This window comes from Tauraco erythrolophus, chromosome 2 (genome assembly GCF_009769465.1).
Source record: "Tauraco erythrolophus isolate bTauEry1 chromosome 2, bTauEry1.pri, whole genome shotgun sequence".
NCBI lineage: Eukaryota > Metazoa > Chordata > Aves > Musophagiformes > Musophagidae > Tauraco > Tauraco erythrolophus.
In genome coordinates this window covers 48,000,314-48,019,786 of record NC_141466.1, presented here as the reverse complement: position 1 = coordinate 48,019,786, position 19,473 = coordinate 48,000,314, and the positions used below count along the sequence as shown (strand labels likewise).

The following is a 19,473-nucleotide window of genomic DNA, read 5'->3' as shown; positions in this document are numbered from 1 at the left end:
TCCTTTGTGCAAACTATTATCAACTAGAAGCAAAGTTAGTGCATTGTTCTTCAACGCCCAAATCTATTATTAGAACTGCTAAAAAAAGTATATTTTTAAAAGAAAATTTATGTAATGAATGAAAAAGGGTTTGTTTTAAACTGTGTCTATGGACTTTATATTCAAATACTTTTCTGTCAGGCCCTCTTCAAGTCAAGACTATCAGGAGATTCAGTATAGAGAAAGCATTTCATCAGGTACTTGCCAAGCATTATAAATGTTAGCTACAGATTCTGCTTCTGTTCATTTCTCTTTCTAACAAACAAGAATAAAAATATTTCTTTAGATAGCTGGTGAAAAAGTTGTATAATTTTTAAATAGCATATAGTAAAATATGACATTTTGAGCATTATTTATTAAAATCTTCTAAATTGAGATAATATCCAATTACTCAATATACTAATTAAACACAAAAAACTAAACACAATGTAAGAACTTCACAGCTATTGATATGGGTCTATAGATATTTCGCATATTCTCAATCAGGAATTCCAGTGAAAAATATTGTGTAATAAAGCCTCTAATTTAATAAATGTGTCTCTCTGTAAAGCTCCAATAGCATTTCACTGTAACTACGGTCTTAGGGATCTAATCACTTTGAATGATTTGATGGATCCTTTCTATAAGTTGCAGCCACCCTCTGTCTCTACTGGTTATTTTCTTGCATTCTATGCAAGAAAACATGATCCTACTCATCTTGCCCTTGTCAAAACATGAAAACCAAAAAGTTAAAAGTCAACTTCATCCTTTTTTTTTTGACAATTGATTTTACTTTGCAGGAAGCATGAATGAATTATTATCTTACAAGGATGAATGATTTAATGAATGCAAGTATCCAGCACAAGCTTGGATAGCCAACACAGATGGCTCAGCTAAAGTCTATTGATTAAACTAGGGAGAAGTAAAAGGTCAAAATCCTAGAAGGAATTTCTGTGTCAAGAATATATTTATTTTTGATACATAATTTGCAATCTATTGAAAATCTAAGGTCACTATTACACATGAAGGACATTTGAACAGTAGAACAATGATTAATGATTGATAAATCAGTAGAAGAAATTATTACCAAATTCTTTAGGTACAGTTATTGAATAATGGCAAGTCTGTCCAGCAGTGTAATTATGAGGATAACCTGGTGATAAAACCACTCCCTCTGATCCAGTATACTGCCCTCCACATGGTGCTGGAAAAAAAATGAGAAAGAAACGTGTTACATTAATTACAGTTGTCTGTATTAGTTCAGTCTGAAAATGAAAACCTAAAGATTAAAAAGAAACAGTTGAGTGTTTTTGCTTTTGTTTAGTTTTCCTATAATGACATATCTAATGATTCTTTCTCAAGATAAAAGTTTTATTAAAATTTCTTTAAAATTAGAATACATGACAGTTTTACTTGACTACAAGCATTCATATAGGACTGGAAGTATAAATTACTTAGTTGAAAGAAACCGTACACACAGAATTGAGGTGGGTTTTTTTTCAATTTGAATATATGTCCATATCTATCTATCTATTTATCTACGCAAAAAAAAGCTCAGAAAAAAATACAGTACTGCATAAATAAATGATACAACACAGTTATCTTGGGTCTCAGAAGAATACATAGATATGCTAACAATACCCTGCACAGAATGCCATGGATTCTTTTTTGTGAATGTATGCTTGAATCGCCTTGCTTTTTGTAACTTACTAGATGATTATGAAAAGAGCATACAGATCATACATATAAAAATACCTTCGGATTCATATGTATAAAAAGCAGAACAGAAAGAGTAAGAGAAACTCTTTGCAGCTACAGAGTTTAGAAGGGACATTTAAGGACAGTGGAGCCACAACCTTCAAGATTAGCCAGGGATTATGCAAGTAGCAGTTCTCCTCCAATCATGAGAAAAAAAAAACCAATGCATGTGTAGTATGTTCCTTCCATGTACGAGTAACAGATGTGGCATGCTAAGGGACTACTGGATTTACAAATTATAACTGAAAGCATTACATCACAGCAAGTCTATGCCCTAGGGATTTATCAGGAAAAGCCAAAGCAGGGAGTGGATGAAAAGGATATGTGCTTTCGGAGAAATAGCAAACATAAGGTGTGGCTATTTTTAAGTTAAAATGTCTTCTTGTGTTGGATATTGAGTAAATATATTTCTATACAACAACAAAAAAGTATTACTGTCATTCTTCTCAACTTTTGAGAACTAATAGATAGGTTTGGCTTCCTATCAAAATCTTCATTAAAATGTAAGTCGTATAATATTTACAGTAGTTATATGCAATCTAGTGCTTTTTTCGTCAAATGTTTTCAAACACTACTATAAACTATAGATTTCACAAGAATAAAAGATTATTGTACTCTGTTATTTTACTCAAGAAACCAATAATGAAATTATTTTTAAAAGAAATAAATAGATAAATTAAATTATAAAAAAACTACAATAGTCACATTACTTTTGTTTTTAAGCAACAAAAATATCATTGCATAATCTAAACAACTACTTTCTATTAAAAGGAACAAAGCAAACCAATGTTACTTCTCTCTGGGAATTTTATATATATATATTATATATAGCAGATTACATTTTCACAACTGCTTGGAAAGTAGCTCTTTGAGGAAGGACCTGGGGTCCAGGTAGACAGCAAGCTCATTAGTCTGAGGCTATCAAAGGACCCTGTTACCAGATGTCAGCTCTGCTGACCTGGCTCATGTCCTGCAGGACTCTGCCTAGTGAGTGAGGGCACAGCCTGTGCTTTGGTCATCCTCAGCTCCTGGCTCATCTGACCTTGTGGAGCAGACCTGCTCCTTCTGCTCCCTGACAGTAACTGGGCGGTGAAATTACACTTGAAATATCTCTGCAAGTTTAACTTTCTTATATAGACAGCAATTAATACTACAAATCTGTGTCTTCTCCTAGCTGCCTATATGAATTATTCAAAAATCCAGTGTAATGATAGACGATGAGAAGTTTAATCTATCAGCAGGCTGAATAGGATTATGTGGCTGAGGTGAAACTCAAATGTCAAAAGGAATCAGTTCATGTCATGAATTTAAAATCTTTATATTTCTTTCTCTTCTTGATTTAAGGAAACCAGAAACTAAGCCACAGTCTATCTTCTAATTACCAGATAAAATTCTCAAGTCATAAACATTTAATTGCAATAATAATATATCACTTATGTTTAACTTAAAACAAATTCCAAATTTATCGAGTTGCAAAAATATTCCCTTCTAAAATGTGTTTCCTATTTTTAGAAATGTTTTGATAATATCTTTGATAATATCTGTGATAATATCTTTGCAGTATACCCACTCTGTAAGGAAAGCCTGAGATGCTTAGGCTAAAAAAGATGCAAGAAGAGTTCTCTCGTAGGTTAAGGCTGTAAAATTTATCAGTGCAGTGCTATGGCAGTCAAACCTACCGTAAACAGAGCTCTCAGTTCTGACTATAAGTAATGTTTGTTTTAATGAGCAAAATCTACATTTTCAGAGGATGTATTTTAATAACTTCATTAAGGATTGTGAAATTAATAATGAAAACAGTCTGTCTGAGACTTTCCATTGGTGTTTAGGAATATACTTACCAGCAGTTGCCAACTGTTACCTAGATATATATGAAATTTGTTTTCATCATGTCTGACTATGAGATGCCACCTTAAAAAATGCAATAAATAACTCATCACAAAGAAAATTCAATTATTTCACTTAATTTGAATAACGGAATCAAAGAACTAAGTGCATCATTTTCAGAGATTCTTAGGATTTACTACACAACACTTATTTCAGTTTTTTTCCCATTTTTCAGGCTTCAAAATTTGTAATGTTTTTACGTACAATATTTTAAAGAAGTTCAAAAAGGGGCAATTAACTATCAGTATAAAGATATATAAACTCAGATATATAAACATTGTGTTAGAATTACATCATGAGCATTTGTGTTTGATATTTTCAGTTTTGATTGGGCTAAGCTGTATATTACAAGAGGGCTTTACATGAAATCAAAGGTGATCCCGAGTGTATTTTGGTTCTGGCCTCCGAGATAACTCCTACCCTTAAAGTTATGTAAAAATATGTTTTAGATAATGAATCTGTACTTCATATCTCTATTTAAATATAAAATATTGTGTTTACACCTTCTACTCACATAATTTTCTTTTATTTTAAATTATTAGTGACTCAATTTTACTTAAAACTGTACCCTGTGACAAAAAGGATTCTTTATTTCCTTTGACTCTTTGACACAGACATCATTACAGTACTATGGTAAAATAAGACTTATGGGGATCCAAAGGGCTCATACAGTCCTCAGTAATCGGTAGTTCCGTTAAAACACACAATTTGAGATCTTTGTCTTTCTCATCAATCAAATCTAATTTATTAAAGAGTTAGTTAAGGCTCCACAAAAGAAGTATAAATAGATAAAGGCTCCAAGGAGACCTTATAACAGCTTTCCGTTACCTAAAGGGGGTCTACAAGAAAGCTGGAGAGGGACTTTTTACAAGGGTATATAGTGATAAGACAAGGGGTAATGGCTTTAAACTGAAAGAGGGCAGATTTAGATTAGATATAAGGAAGAAATTTTTCACTCTGAGGGTGGTGAAGCAGTGGAACAGGTTGTCCAGAGAAGTTGTAGATGCCCCATCCCTGGAAGTGTTCAAGGCCAGGTTGGATGAGGCTTTGGGCAACCTGGTGTAGTGGAGGGTGTCCTTGCCCATGGTAGGGGGGTTGGAACTAGATGATCTTTGAGGTCCTTTCCAAGTCTAACCATTCTATGATTCTATGAAATATTTATTTATTGAGTATGGTTTACTCCATACTAGAGACACAAGAATAGCAGCCATGTAAATGATATTTTAAAAATCTCCACATCTTAACTGAAGTCATAAAAGTATGTGTTTTAAAACGGAACACAGTGAACCATACAAAATTAACAGACTTAAAGTACTTTCACAAGCATATATTCTAGCTTAGTTTTACTCAGATTTAAGTGTCAAGATACCCAATGATTCAGTCAGTCATTTTTGCTTCTTTAGAAACCCAATGTTATTTAGAATAGATATCATAAGCATTTTAATTCTGCATTAATTGTCACCTTGGATAAAGAATTATGATTACTGAGGTAGAAAATTAAAATGACATCTCAGAGTTATGGCTAACTAATTTATTCTCTATGCCTTGTTTTGGCATTTGAGTTGTATAAATATAGAACAATTTTTTAAAAATCAAAAGAAAGTTTCATATTTTAGTTATTATCAATAAAGTAATAAATGATTTATGATGAAAAATAATCTCCTGTAAAAACTAAGATTTTTAATGATCTATTAGATGATCCTCAAATTAATTATTTTAGGAGCTCTGTCTGTCTGTTCTAGACCTTTCTTTCCAAGTATAAAGAACAATTCAAAAGACAATTTCCCCTAATTTTTATTTCATGTTTTATAAAGTGTTATAATAACAGATAATATTTTAAAAGCAAATTATTTCTTAAAACATACGATGTTCATGCTGCCTAAAAAAATTAAGAAAATAAATGTTGAATTTCAAATTTTAATTTGAATTTTGTATAAAAGAAAGAAACAGCCCAAAAATTAACCAGGGATCAGGTTAAGGAAACTAAAGCCCCGATAGAATTAAATCCGGCCAGTAACATCAAGGGCAACAAGAAAAGGTTCTATAGATATGTCAGTGATAAAAGAAGAGCTAGGGAAAATATGGGCTCTCTCCAGAAGGAAATGGAAGACCTTGTTACCCAGGATATGGAGAAGGCTGAGGTGCTCAATGACTTCTTTGCCTCGGTCTTCACTGGCAAGAGCTCTAGACATACTGCCCAAGTCACAGAAGGCAAAGGCAGGGACTGGGAGAATGAAGAACCACCCACTCTAGGAGAAGATCAGGTTTGAGACCTTCTAAGGAACCTGAAGGTGGACAAGTCCATGGGACCTGATGAGATGCATCTGTGGGTCCTGAGGGAACTGGCAAGGTAGTTACTAAATCATTATCTATGAAATTTGAGAAGTCACAGCAGTGCAATGAAGTTCCCACTGACTGGAAAAGGGGAAACATAGCCCCCATCTTTAAAAAGGGAAAAAAGGAAGACCCAGGGAACTACAGGCCAGTCAGTCTTACCTCTATGCCCACCAAGATCATGGAGCAGATCCTCCTGGCAACTATGCTCATGTACATGGAAAAAAAAGAGGTGATTTGTCGCTCACAAGAAGGCTCCAGATCCAAAGCAGGCTGATGCACCTCCAACACTCAGGAGAGAAATGGCCTGCTTTTAGGAGGAAATGCCCCACCTTAATTAATTACAAATTCGTATATATCACATGGTTCGAAATATGGGTCAAGGCTGACCATCCACCTCCCAGGGTGATTGGCTGAATGCTACAACACCTGTTTCAAAACAACTTTCCCAGTGTAACAAGCTACAGGTGTTTCTCAGCTAGCCTGCATGGGAGAAGAACTTTCACAGGATGCTGCAGCAGCTGGAGAATTTCTCTGCTTCTAGCTTTTTCATAACCACAGTGATTGGTGACAGCCAACATGGCTTCACTAAGGGCAAATCCTACCTGACTAATTTGGTGGCCTTCTATGATGGAGTTACAGCATTGGTTGATAAGGGAAGAGCAACTGATGTCATCTACCTGGACTTGTGCAAAGCATTTGATAGTGTCCCACACGACAAACTTGTCTCTAAACTGGAAAGACATGGTTTTGATGGATGGACCACTCGGTGAATAAGGAACTGGCTGGGTGGTTGCACTCAAAGAGTTGTAGTCAATGCTTCAATGTCCAAGTGGAGGCCAGTGACAAGCGGTGTTCCTCAGGGTCGGTATTGGGCCCAGTACTGTTTAACATCTTTGTCGGTGACATGGACAATGAGATCGAGTGCACCCTCAGCAAATTTGCTGATGACACCAAGCCATGTGATGTGGCCCTCCTCTGGACCCACTCCAACAGCTCCATGTCCTTCTTGTGTTGGGGACCCCAGAGCTCAACACAGTACTCCAGGTGGAGTCTTATGAGAGCAGAGCAAAGGAGCAGAATCACCTCCCTCGACCTGCTGGCCAGGTTTTTTTGGATGCAGCACAGGATATGGTTGGCTTTCTGGGCGGCAAGCACACATTGCCGACTCATGTTGAGTGTCTCATCAACCATCACGCCCAAGTCCTGCTCCTCAGAGCTGCTCTCAATCCATTCGCCACTCAGCCTGTACTTGTGCTTGGGATTGCCCCAACTCACGTGCAGGACCTTGCACTTGGCCTTGTTGAACTTCATGAGGTTTGCACAGGCCCACCTCTCAAGCCTGTCAAGGTCCCTCAGGATGGCATCCCTTCCCTTCAGTGTGTCGACCACAGCACACAGCTTTGTGTCAGCAAGCTTACTGAGGGTACACTCGATCCCAATGTCCACATCTTAAAGGCCTTTTCCATCCTAAATGATTTTATGATTCTTATTTTGTGTGTTTGTATGTGTGCATCAGAGCAGGGATTACAATTCAAAGTGCCTGAAATAATGTGAGACATACTGAGAACTAGTAGAGTGGTGTTTTCATAGCTAAAGTCAAGGAGAGAAGTAGGAATTAAACACTATGGATAATTAACAACCCACTGCTTCAGCTTCCCAAACCTTTTTTATTTAGGAGTATAGATATAGATATGGGCTATGGCCACACTGGACACTAAACACTACAAGAGCCTGTTTGCTGGCCTTGAGATCAAAAAACATGATTGGCAACAGCAAATACCTGTAATAGTACTAATACTACTACTCTCACTTTCAGAAACATTTGTGGGTGGAGTACCGGGAACAGCCTCTGTCCCATGCTTACTCCTGCACTGTGACCAAGAAATTTTAAATAGTGTTATAAGGTCCTGACCAAAATCATGGCTGGAAATTGTCTAACAACTTAAGTCTAACAACTTAACCTATTTCCAGTCCCTGGTACTTGCTCAGAGCTCAATTCAAATTATGCATAAACTAATGTCATGGTTTGATGTGGAGGTGGGGTGGTTCTGGTGGCAGGAGAGGGGTTTTGCTCCCTGCGACCTCCCCGGTTTTGGAACCGGGTTAGGCTTAGTTCTGGCCACCAGATCAGACTCCCATCCCCCTCGGGGTTGAGCCAATAGGGCGCCTCTGCGAATTGCCCTATGTAAGTCAGGACAAAGGAACCGGAAAAGGTGCTTTGCCCAGGATTGAGCAGAGAAGGGAGGAGGGCACTGCCCCCGCTCCCTGGCTCCCGGCCGGGCAGCTGCCTGCGTCGGGCCGGCGCCGCCCACGGAGAATGGCGGCGGCGGAGCCAGCTGGGGAACTCAGGGGCACCCCACTCCCGGGGTGCCCACTGGGCTGAGTTCACCTGGAGAGGACTGAGATCTGAGAGAAACAGCCGCATCGACAGCAGGTCAGTGAGGATGGAGCGGGAGGAGGTGTGCCGGAGCCGAGTTTCCCCTGCGGCTGATGGTGAGATAGCAGGCGGCCCCCCCTGCAACCAGGACGGCCTCGGTGGAGCAGAGACCCACTCGCAGTCCGTGGGGAGAAGATGCCTGAGCCTGAGGATGGTCGTGTTGGGGTGCACGACAAGGCAGAGAGGCATCTGGAGTCTGCGTGACGACCCACGCCGGAGCGAGTGGCTACAGCTCCCTAAGCATCCGAGACTGTGGTAAAGCCCACACCGGAGCAATCTGTGGGGAAGGATTGTTTCCAGTGGGCTGGACTCATGCTGGAGAAGTTTGTGGATTTTTTCCTCGTGGGTAGGGGATCCATTGGAGCAGGGGAAAAGGGTGTAAGGACTCCTCCTCCTTTAAGAAAGAAGCAGCAGTAACAGCACGGAATGAACTGACCTGCACTCCCCCAGTCCCTGCCCCCTGTGCTGCTGGGGGGAGGAGGTAGAGCCGCGAGGAAAAGGAAAGGCGGGGGGAAGGTGTCGGTTTTAAGATCTGGTTTTGTTTCTTTCTGTCCTCTCGAGTAATCGGTTTTTGTTTCCCTTTGTCCTTCTAAGTAATCATTAATAAACTGTTTTGCTTTGCGAAAGCCCTGTCTGTTTTGCCCAGGACCATGGTTGGTGGGTGCTCCCTCTGTTCTTGTCTCAACCCTCAGTCCCTTTGTTTTTTTTTTCTCTCCTCTCTACTTTACTGGAGAAGGAGAGACTGTGTGAGTTTTAGTTGCTGGATCAGCCTAAAACCACGACAACTAAGTTGATACATCCTTTTAAAATGCAGTTCTAAATTCCTATCACTAGGAAGGTAATACCTGGAAACAATAAATCTTGAGACTATGTAGGAGCACAGATTCATCCCTATTATTATAAGTCAGTCACACATTGAAGTTCCATTTTCTTGAAAGGACTGGCCCTACTTGCAGCCTAAGAAACAATAATTGGGTAACAGACAATACAAAGATAATAAAAAGTAACAATGGATAGACCAGTAATACTTCGTACTTATTATTTTATCAATTTTATATGGATTCCCATACAGATCACACAAAGCCTTCCACTAAAATTGATGTAAAGAGGAAAACATGTGGAATCTTAAATATTACATTGCAATCATTATTATGAACATAACAATATGTTTTCAGAATTTAAAGATATTTTTAAATAGTTAAAACAATACCTTAACAACTAAGCTATAGTCCAAAACTCATATCACTATATTTTTTGGTTTTTAACTCCTGTTTTTTTTAAAAACAAGTTATAGGCATAGAAGTAGCATAAATAGCCTCAGGGACTGAGAAACTCTGAATTCACTGGGGTGACAAGGGAAATGGCAAGAAAACAGTACATACCATTGCAAGATGGCAATGCTCTGTTCCACACTGGCTTTCCATCTGCACCAATTACACATGTTATAGTTGAAGGATTGATAATCTTATATCCAGAATCACACTGGTAAGTAATAGTTGAACCAAGCTTAAAGTCTGTCCCGATTCTTGTCCCATTCATGATGTTTCCAGGATCAAAACAAGCTTCCCGTGGCTTTTCTGTTAAAATTAATTAAAGAAAATATGTATACACATTCAATTAAAACAATAAAATAAAATTCAACAACTATCAGTGTTTTTTTCCAGTTAGTTTACATTTTTCAACAGCTTATTAACATATTTTTCTTGTTTCTGTATGCTTAATACAAGATCATGGACGTTTGCATTAGATTGGTTATCTGCTCAAGGAAATTATACTGACAGGATACAATCAACAGCATTTTCTTCCTACCTTTTGTTAGAAGAACTCTCTAAAAGCTGAACAACTCCAATGAAGTTTAGTAGTGTAGAAGAAAAACTAGCATTTCTAGAATTCACCACTTGACGCTATTATTGTTTTTTGAGCAAGTGTAATAATGAGTACTCAAAACCTTCTGGTTAGAAAGCTGCCATACTACAGAATAATTTAAACATAAAAAATGTATTGTTCCTTTATGCTTCATATTTAAGAAGATCTAATAATAACTGGAGGTCAAAGTGAGTATAGACATGGATGTTAGTAAGACTAGGATTTCATCATCTTTGTCAAGATAAAATACAAAGAAAAGGAATGGGAGAAATAACTCATATTAGAAATTATTTATTTCAAGAATATGATTGAGATGATCCTGAAATAGGAAAGATTTAGGCATAGAATATTATTTAAAACTTAGTAAATGAAAACAAAATATTAGTATTACTATACTGTCAATAACTATGCAATACTTTTTCCTACAAAAGGTTTAAACACAACTCAGTCCCTTTAAAATCTAGGAAAATATTGTGTAATATTACTTCTATAAACAATATCTTGCTAAATATATGAACTCTTTAGGAGGGAAGGATGCACCTAATATAAATAAAGTTTATTATGGAAGGCAAGGATTTTTTATTAAAAAATTCCAGAGTCAAATTCATAGTCCAAGTTAACAGCATGCCTCCTTCCCTTATTAAGTGTTAATAAAGCACATATTTTAACAAATTAGTCAAGGAACATTATCAGAAATCAAAACCAGATGTCTATAATCAGAAATGTAAAGTAATAAATTTTATTCAAACTGCTAAATAATATACTGAAAATGACTGAATTGTACTAAACGTACTGTTTATTGAATATAATAACTATTTAAAATATATTGTTCTACTCTTATATGTTATGTTTTTATTTTCTTATTACTTCTTTTAACTTCCAGTTGCATAGAGGTACACATATCAGACTATGCTGAGAGTAGAAAATGTATATACACTTTTTCAACAGGTACCTTTATCTCTTTATCTCCTTCTGCTCAATTTGTCATTTTCTTTCCTTGCAGGTCAACAAGACTTTCTGGAACAAATTGTTTTCCCATTTTATATATATTTTATTTCAAGTTTAGACAGGAACAAACAAAGATTTCATCTATGGCAATATGACAATTCGGGAGGAAAACCTTGACAACATGGAGAACAATGCACGATGCTGTATGAAAGATGAAGACTAAACAGAAAAATGATTTAATAGTTCTTTTTAACCTCCCTCTCTTTTATTGGTATATTTCTATATTCTTTAGATCACAGAATGTTAGAGATTAGGGATTAGATGTTAGATATTTCTGTTCCTTGACACGTGCATTAATGTGGTTTGCTTCCACTGTTAAGAATAAGCAGCTGAGGTAGCACCTCTGCTGATGAAAAACAGTTTCATAAATCACAGCAGAGGTAATGATCAAGCCAGAGACAGCATCTGTGACCAGAAAAGAAACACACGTTTAAAGTAAATGTGTGTCTTCAATAAACAGCATAACCCATTCCCCCGGATAGTAATAGATACTCCCCCAAAAATATAAATATTGTCCTGCAGTAGTTATTCAAAAATTCGTATGTAGATTCAACAAAAAAGTGGAAAAGAAAATGTATTGGTATGTATCAGCAAGCAAATGGCAGCAGTCGTATTCTAATTTGGTAAGGCAATTCCATTATTCTACAATTCTTTTACAAATGTTACTTTTGATGTGCATCTTCTATCTCTTTTTTTTTTCTGGAAAAGGAAAATGTGTATAAGTAACGTGAAAAGAGACTTCATGAAAGACAATTTCTGTGTTCCTCCACACAATTACAGAAAATAGTTTTTAAATACTACATTGATGCAAAGAGGTATTTGGCACTTCAGTATGAGCACATGTAGAAATAAACAGATTTGAATCTCAGTAAATCCTAAATAACATTTCCTTCCCTTTATGTTTCCACAGATTATGGTGAGAACAGTACCTTTATAATCAATGGCAAATCCTGACATTCCAACAGAAGCATCACTACGAAAAGCCAGAAACAGACTGTTACCACTGCTCTCTATTCTTTCAGGAGCCTGTGAGCCTTGAAAACTGCCAATTAGAGGACTGTTGGAATCTTCCCCTTCATAAATATGTAGAAAATCATAACTGGGTTCCATATTGAAACTGAAAATAAAGAAAAAAGAGAATTAAGTCATTATTTCTTTTTCATGAGTCAAACACTACTGTGACTGTGGCTGCCTAACACATTTTCTTCTCCAGAAATAATAAACCTTTTTAAATATGATGCCCAGTGAAAAATTATTAACTTTCCATGGAGTTCTCTTTACCATTGATTTTAACACCTTCAACTTTCCAAAAGATCTACTATCAGACCTTCATGCAGGCTCTGTCTACAGTCAGTGAAAAAGAACACCCTCCCACCTATCTTAAACACCTTTCTCAAGATGGAATGAATCATATGCTGCAGAAAGGATATCTCGTACCAGTGACTACAGGAACGATCCAGACAACTAGTTTAAATTAGAAGTCCAGCTTTTAGTTGGTTAAACTGAATAATATTAAATCGACCCATTACAAACATAAATTCACCATTTTAGAAATAATCTTTCATATGCAAAGACCACTATCCTAGAATTTGCCTTTGTTCATACCCAAATTATATCTTAGAATTATGATAAATTAAAGTGAATTAGTACTATTAGTCTCATTAAACCATCTATGCTATGCCATATTTGATGGCATTTATGCATTTATACAAAGCAATTATAAAAATAATATGAATTGAATGTCCTTGAGAGGAATTTAATTGAGATGAGGCAACATAAAGATAAAAAAATAAGCATCATATGAGAAATTTACACAGAGCTAGATAAAAGGATATACTAGAAACACTGCAGAAATATAAGAAAAGTAAAACTACATTAAAAAAAGCAGGCAAGGACTCAAGTCAAATGAGTGAACTTATTTTCTTTCTAATTATCTTGGTAAAACAAAATAAATATTTGGCTTTTTTGCAAGGATGGTGGACAGCTGTTTTTCTTTCTGTTACATCAGTTAGTAGTTAGACACAAAGGAACAATATCTTTAGCTAAGAAATCAGCAGAAAGCATTTTCCTAAGGAACATCAAATAGAAATGGCTTCATACAACGAATAATATCTTATACTCTATTTTCAAGTGGTAAGAGAACTCAGAAAAATGTTTTGAAACATTCACTGACAGAGAATTTTTAGTTCAGAGCTAGAAGAGTTGAGAGAAATAGTCTAAAGACCGAAAATAAGGAAAAGCAAATTGTACATGGCGATGGTTTTCAATCTTTGAGTAGCCAACACACATTCGACAAAATATATTACACTTCTCTATTCTGAGCCCACATTCTTCTCCTATGCAGACACTGCTGTCTTCTCAAAGCCAGTTGCTTGAGAACTGTACAGGTTTGAGCTGTAGCATACTGCCTAAGAGCCAAAAATGTTAGATAAAATGAATGGAAAACGGTATGCTAAGAAAGCAGATTTTGCAGATGTCAAAGAAACATTACCCCTCTCTGTCATCTACCAAAGGTCTTGAGAGTCTGGCTAGGTCCTGCTCACTGGAAGCTAGACCATGTTATTGCAATTTACAAGAAGGGTATCAGGGAAGACTCAGAGAACTACATACCTGGGTTCCTGAAAAAAATTACAGAGATCATCCTTTCAGTTTAAAATATTTAAATAAAATTTTAAATAAAAATATTTACAAGATTAACAACCCCACAAGCTACACCTTCAAAGGCCCTATATCGTCATCAGTCAGAAGATGGATGAGTTTCTAAGAATATCCTCCAACATCAGATAGTTTTGTAAAAGGAAGTGCCAAAAATCTGGGAAGCTATGGTATAACTTTTTCCTTCAGATTTCTAAGAAAGATTTCTGTCTGGAGAATTTAAGAACTTCTAGCACAGAATATCATATTTAGGAAAGACTTAGGCAATCCAGTGTGTTTTACTGGACTGCAATTATTTACAAAATGTAATGGAAGTATTTTATAAATCATAAAATCCATTATATTACTCATAGTTGTATTCCTGAAAACAGGATTCACAAACCTGAATACTGAGTAATTAGAAGTTTCTTTCACATTACTTGAAATGGAGTGTTTGAGCTTATTATTTAGGCAGTCCGCAGAAATATGCTGCTTACCATCCCTATCGTGATATTTTCCAGAGCATAATTAGTGGAGAACTATTTTCATCCCTTAATGCTATTTGATCAAATATCTGAAGAACAGAATTATCATATTATTGATCGCATAATTTCAAGTACCTTAGGCTTTGATTCTTTAATTTCTTGTGTATCAATATCTTATTAGAAAACACATTGCAATCAGTCAATGAAGAAATGTCTGTTTGTTCGCTTGTTTGTTTTGGTGGTGTTTTCTTTTTTTTTAAAAAAAAAAAGTGTTCAAATATTACACAACAAAATTCTGAACATGCCATCACATCTTCCTAAAAGAATCAGAATTTATCATCATCCAACTGAAGTCAACAGCAATGTTACCATTCCTAGTTTAAAATAACCATGCTAGGACAGAGAACCAAAAAAAGAAAAAAAATTGCATTTGCATCCATAGACACAGCAAGCAAGATATAGGCCTGATTCAAATAGAAATTATAAACTGAACACATGAATATGACTATATCCCTGAACTTCAATTTGTGTTAAAAATCTATGCAACAAATATAGGTTGATGATGGAACACTGAGTAAATAAAACTTTAGTAAAATTCTGAGACATTCTGTCTCTTGACTAAGTAGATTTATTTTATTTTTCCTGATCTATGCACACCAAGCAAAGTGTATTTATCCTGCATTTGTAAAAACTTTTAAGAACTGAGTTACAGGTAGAGTTTCCACTACAGTTCAAATCTCTACTGTAAGGTACCACAATGTATCTCAAGTATTTCCTCAAATTGTCAAAGATTTTTATTTCATAGGTCACAGAAAGTTTTGTTGCTTAGGAATATATTTGATATCAAAAGTGCCATATAACCACATCATTTTCTTTTCCGTTATTTGGAAGCAGTGACATAGCACATATTAGACATATGCTCCAGGACATAGCCAGAGAATGTCATTAGAAGCTTTAAGAAGTGATAAATGATGCCATTTTTAGATGTGACATTTAAAATCCTGTTAAACAGAGGCATTCATCTAGAAAAAGGTACCTTTTGAATATCAAGGCAATGACAAAGTCAGGGTTTACTTTTATTCTCCAGTCACATTCTTTCCCAGGAGGATAAGGCTGTGGATAGTTAGGTGATAAAATAACTCCTGCTGGGCCTGTCAGGTTTCCTCCACACGCAGCTGTCACAATGTAAAAAGAAATAGAAATATGGTCATGTTATATTCACAAGCACACACTAGATATTAAATAGGAATAAATTGACTTTTACATGTACAAAAATAATTAGAAAAAAAAAACAAAAACAAAAGCAAAACAACAGAGTTTTACAACTTCCAGCGAGAAAACATTTTTGTATTTCCCTTAAAAATGTGAGCTTTGCTCATATTCGAAAGAAGCACAAGAAAAGCTCTTTCTAAAGGAATAAAACCATGCAGTTAGAGAGGAAGTCCTGTAAATTCTCACTGTTACTTAATCATAGAATCACAGAATCACAGAATGGTCAGAGTTGGAAGGGACCTCAAAGAACATCTAGTTCCAACCCCCCTGCCATGGGCAGGGAAACCCTCCACTACACCAGGTTGCCCAAAGCCTTGTCCAACCTGGCCTTGAACACTTCCAGGGACGGCGCATCTATAACTTCTCTGGGCAACCTGTTCCAGTGCCTCACCACCCTCAGAGTGAAAAATTTCTTCCTTATATCTAATCCCATCTCTATCAAGCTGAAGTATTTCTTATGTACTGAAAGTACTTTAAGAAGTGGGAAAGCTCATGGCAGGATTCAGGATGCGGTTTCTTTTGACCATAGATAGAATCATAGAATGGTTAGGGTTGGAAGGGACCTTAAAGATCATCTAGTTCCAAGCCCCCTGCCATGGGCAGGGAAACCCTCCACTACACCAGGTTGCCCAAAGCCTCGTCCAACCTGGCCTTGAACACTGCCAGGGACGGGGCATCCACAACTTCTCTGGGCAACCTGTTCCACTGCCTCACCACTCTCAGAGTGAAAAATTTCTTTCTTATATCTAACCTAAATCTGCCCTCTTTCAGTTTGAATCCATTGCCCCTTGTCCTATCACTACACACCCTTGTAAAAAGTCCCTCTCCTGCTTTCCTGGAGGCCCCCTTTAGGTACTGGAAAGCTGCTATAAGATCACCCTGGAGCCTTCTCTTCTCCAGGCTGAACAGCCACAACTCTCTCAGCCTGTCTTCATAGGAGAGGTGCTCCAGCCCTCGGATCATCTTCGTGGCCCTCCTCTGGACTCGTTCCAGTAGCTCTATGTCCTCCTTGTGTTGGGGACTCCAGAGCTGAACGCAGTATTCTAGGTGGGGTCTCACGAGAGCAGAGTAGAGGGGCAGAATCACTTCCCTCGACCTGCTGGCCATGCTTCTTTTGATACAGCCCAGGATACGGTTGGCTTTCTGAGCTGCAAGTGCACATTGCCGGCTCATGTTAAGCTTCTCATCCACCAGCACTCCCAAGTCCTGCTCCTCAGGGCTGCTCTCAATCCATTCTCCGCCCAGCCTGTACTTGTGCATGGGATTGCCCCGACCCACGTGCAGGACCTTGCACTTGGCCTTGTTGAACTTCATGAAGTTCTCACAGACCCATCTCTCCAGCCTGTCAAGGTCCCTCTGGATGGCATCCCTTCCCTCCAGCGTGTCCACAACACCACACAACTTGGTGTCATCTGCAAACTTGCTGAGGGTGCACTCAATCCCACTGTCCATGTCTCCAACAAAGATGTTAAATAGCACTGGTCCCAGTACTGACCCCTGAGGAACACCACTCGTCACTGGCCTCGACATGGACATTGAGCCGTTAACCGCAACTCTTTGAGATCTTTTATGTTACATCTCTTAGATGTAACACAAAACAGTTTGATTCACTCAGTAAGGTTACTAGTCAAATAAAAAATTGAATACATTCATTTAGTTACCGTAAATTGAATACTACTTTTATATACATAAGGAATGCGACTTCCAAAGATGATAATCACATGGAAGTCTAACTAAAAAGTACAGTAGTCTACATGGGCTACATCTACATTACCAAGTTGCACAGACTGACAAGAACACATTTATAGTGCAAAACATTTGGTACTAAGGATTTGGAATTTGCATTAAACATTTTAAAGAAGGATTTTTTCAGGCCATTTTAGCCTGGTCCAATGGACTGAATACTCACTAGTGGTTGGAGTACATCAGATGCACTCATAGAACACATCTTGCTATTTAGTTTCATTCAAAAGCTCCAAGAAAATTCAAAACCAAGAACTAAAGCATGAGCACGAAAATTTAATTGGAACTCATGCTCCTAACCCAAATGAAAACATTAATGAAGACATTCCCCTTGTGGTATTTATAAAAACAAACTAACTAAACTATTTTTTTTCCTCCTCCATTATTTATTTATTTGTTTGTTTATTTAAACTTTTAGTAAATTTATGTATTTGGGTTTTTTGTGTCTGTAGTTTTGGTATTTTAGTCACTATTTTTGATCAGGGTGTGATCTTTAGGTTTTTTTTTTTTCTTTATTTTTTATTTCTTTTTTAGTTTATTCAAAAATTGCGGTTCCAGGAAATGTTTCACATGTTCCTTATGTATGCTGATGATTCAGCCTGAGATAACAATGATCAAAGTCATAAAGTACAAATAGAGAGAAAACTTTAAACAATCAGGAATGCAAGTCTCACAATGTTCAGAGTACTGAGTAGTACAGTTATTAAATATAAATAACTTTTCATTTATAAGTCAGCATATTGAAATAAGGAATTCATGGCAATTTTTTAAATGACATACAATGGCTTTACAGAACTCTTAATGTTTTTAATATTGTCATGTCTACAGCAAAGATTACTTTAACCTGCTTTCATCTTCAAAGTCACCTTGAGTATATGAAAGAATGACAATAAGTGTATACTTTTTGTCCAAAGGAACTCTTTTTGCTTGTTTTTTTGTTTGTTTGTTTGTTTGTTTTTTACTAGATTGTAAAGAAATATGGAGTGATTATTGGAGCCACGAAGATAATTCGAGGGCTGGAGCACCTCTCCTATGAAGACAGGCTGAGAGAGTTGGGGCTGTTCAGCCTGGAGAAGAGAAGGCTCCAGGGTGATCTTACAGCAGCCTTCCAGTACCTAAAGGGGGCCTACAGGAAAGCTGGAGAGGGACTTTTTACAAGGGTGTGTAGTGATAGGACAAGGGGCAATGGATTTAAACTGAAAGAGGGCAGATTTAGGTTACACATAAGGAAGAAATTTTTCAATCTGAGAGTGGTGAGGCAGTGGAACAGGTTGCCCAGAGAAGTTGTGGCTGCCCCATCCCTGGCAGTGTTCAAGGCCAGGTTGGACGAGGCTTTGGGCAACCTGGTGTAGTGGAGGGTTTCCCTGCCCATGGCAGGGGGCTTGGAACTAGATGATCTTTAAGGTCCCTTCCAACCCTAACCATTCTATGATTCTATGATTATACTTGGTATTTACAGAAAGAATATGAATCTTCTAGACCTTTAGGCACCAGAAATCTTTTTTTTTATTATTTTTATTTAAATATTTTTAATTTGTGAATAATGTCAGTATGTTTAGTGAACACTTTCATACTGTTATTTATACATTGCACACAAGATATCCAGAAGACAATGTTCAGGTTACATGCTGCTCCAATTCTACTAGATGATATGGAGTTAGAGACACTATCCTGCATTATCCCGAATCCTTCCCAGTATTTTTGAGATATCTTTAAACGCATTAGTGAAACAGGGACTGCAGTTGTTTGGCCGTTTGCTGTTTTGGAAAGAGCTTCTCCAAAATGGCTTGTAGAAAAAGAAAGCATTATGCTTATTCCAGTGCTATTAAAACATATTGTATCTGGTATTAAGGATCATTAAAACAGGACTTCATTTAATTATAAATCAGTGGGCAACAAAATCATAAAGATTTTAAAAATTGCTATACCTAGCACATCATTTTTTGCAGATGCTGATTAACTCTAATCTTAGAAGAACTCCACTGATGACCTTAAAATACATTTCAGCAAGACTCCTAAGCTTGTAAT

At 36.9% G+C, this 19,473-nt stretch overlaps 1 protein-coding gene across 1 annotated transcript in view; it reads right to left on the bottom strand.

The window, feature by feature from the left end:
- CSMD1 (CUB and Sushi multiple domains 1) overlaps positions 1 to 19,473 on the bottom strand; it is a 1,221,578-nt gene that overhangs the window by 179,496 nt on the left and 1,022,609 nt on the right. The window contains exons 28-31 of the mRNA XM_086608338.1: positions 15,467 to 15,605; positions 12,241 to 12,428; positions 9,820 to 10,014; positions 1,106 to 1,222 (exon numbers count right to left, since the gene is read on the bottom strand). Coding sequence (XP_086464464.1) covers positions 1,106 to 1,222; positions 9,820 to 10,014; positions 12,241 to 12,428; positions 15,467 to 15,605 — 639 coding nt within the window. The remainder of the gene's footprint in view (positions 1 to 1,105; positions 1,223 to 9,819; positions 10,015 to 12,240; positions 12,429 to 15,466; positions 15,606 to 19,473) is intronic.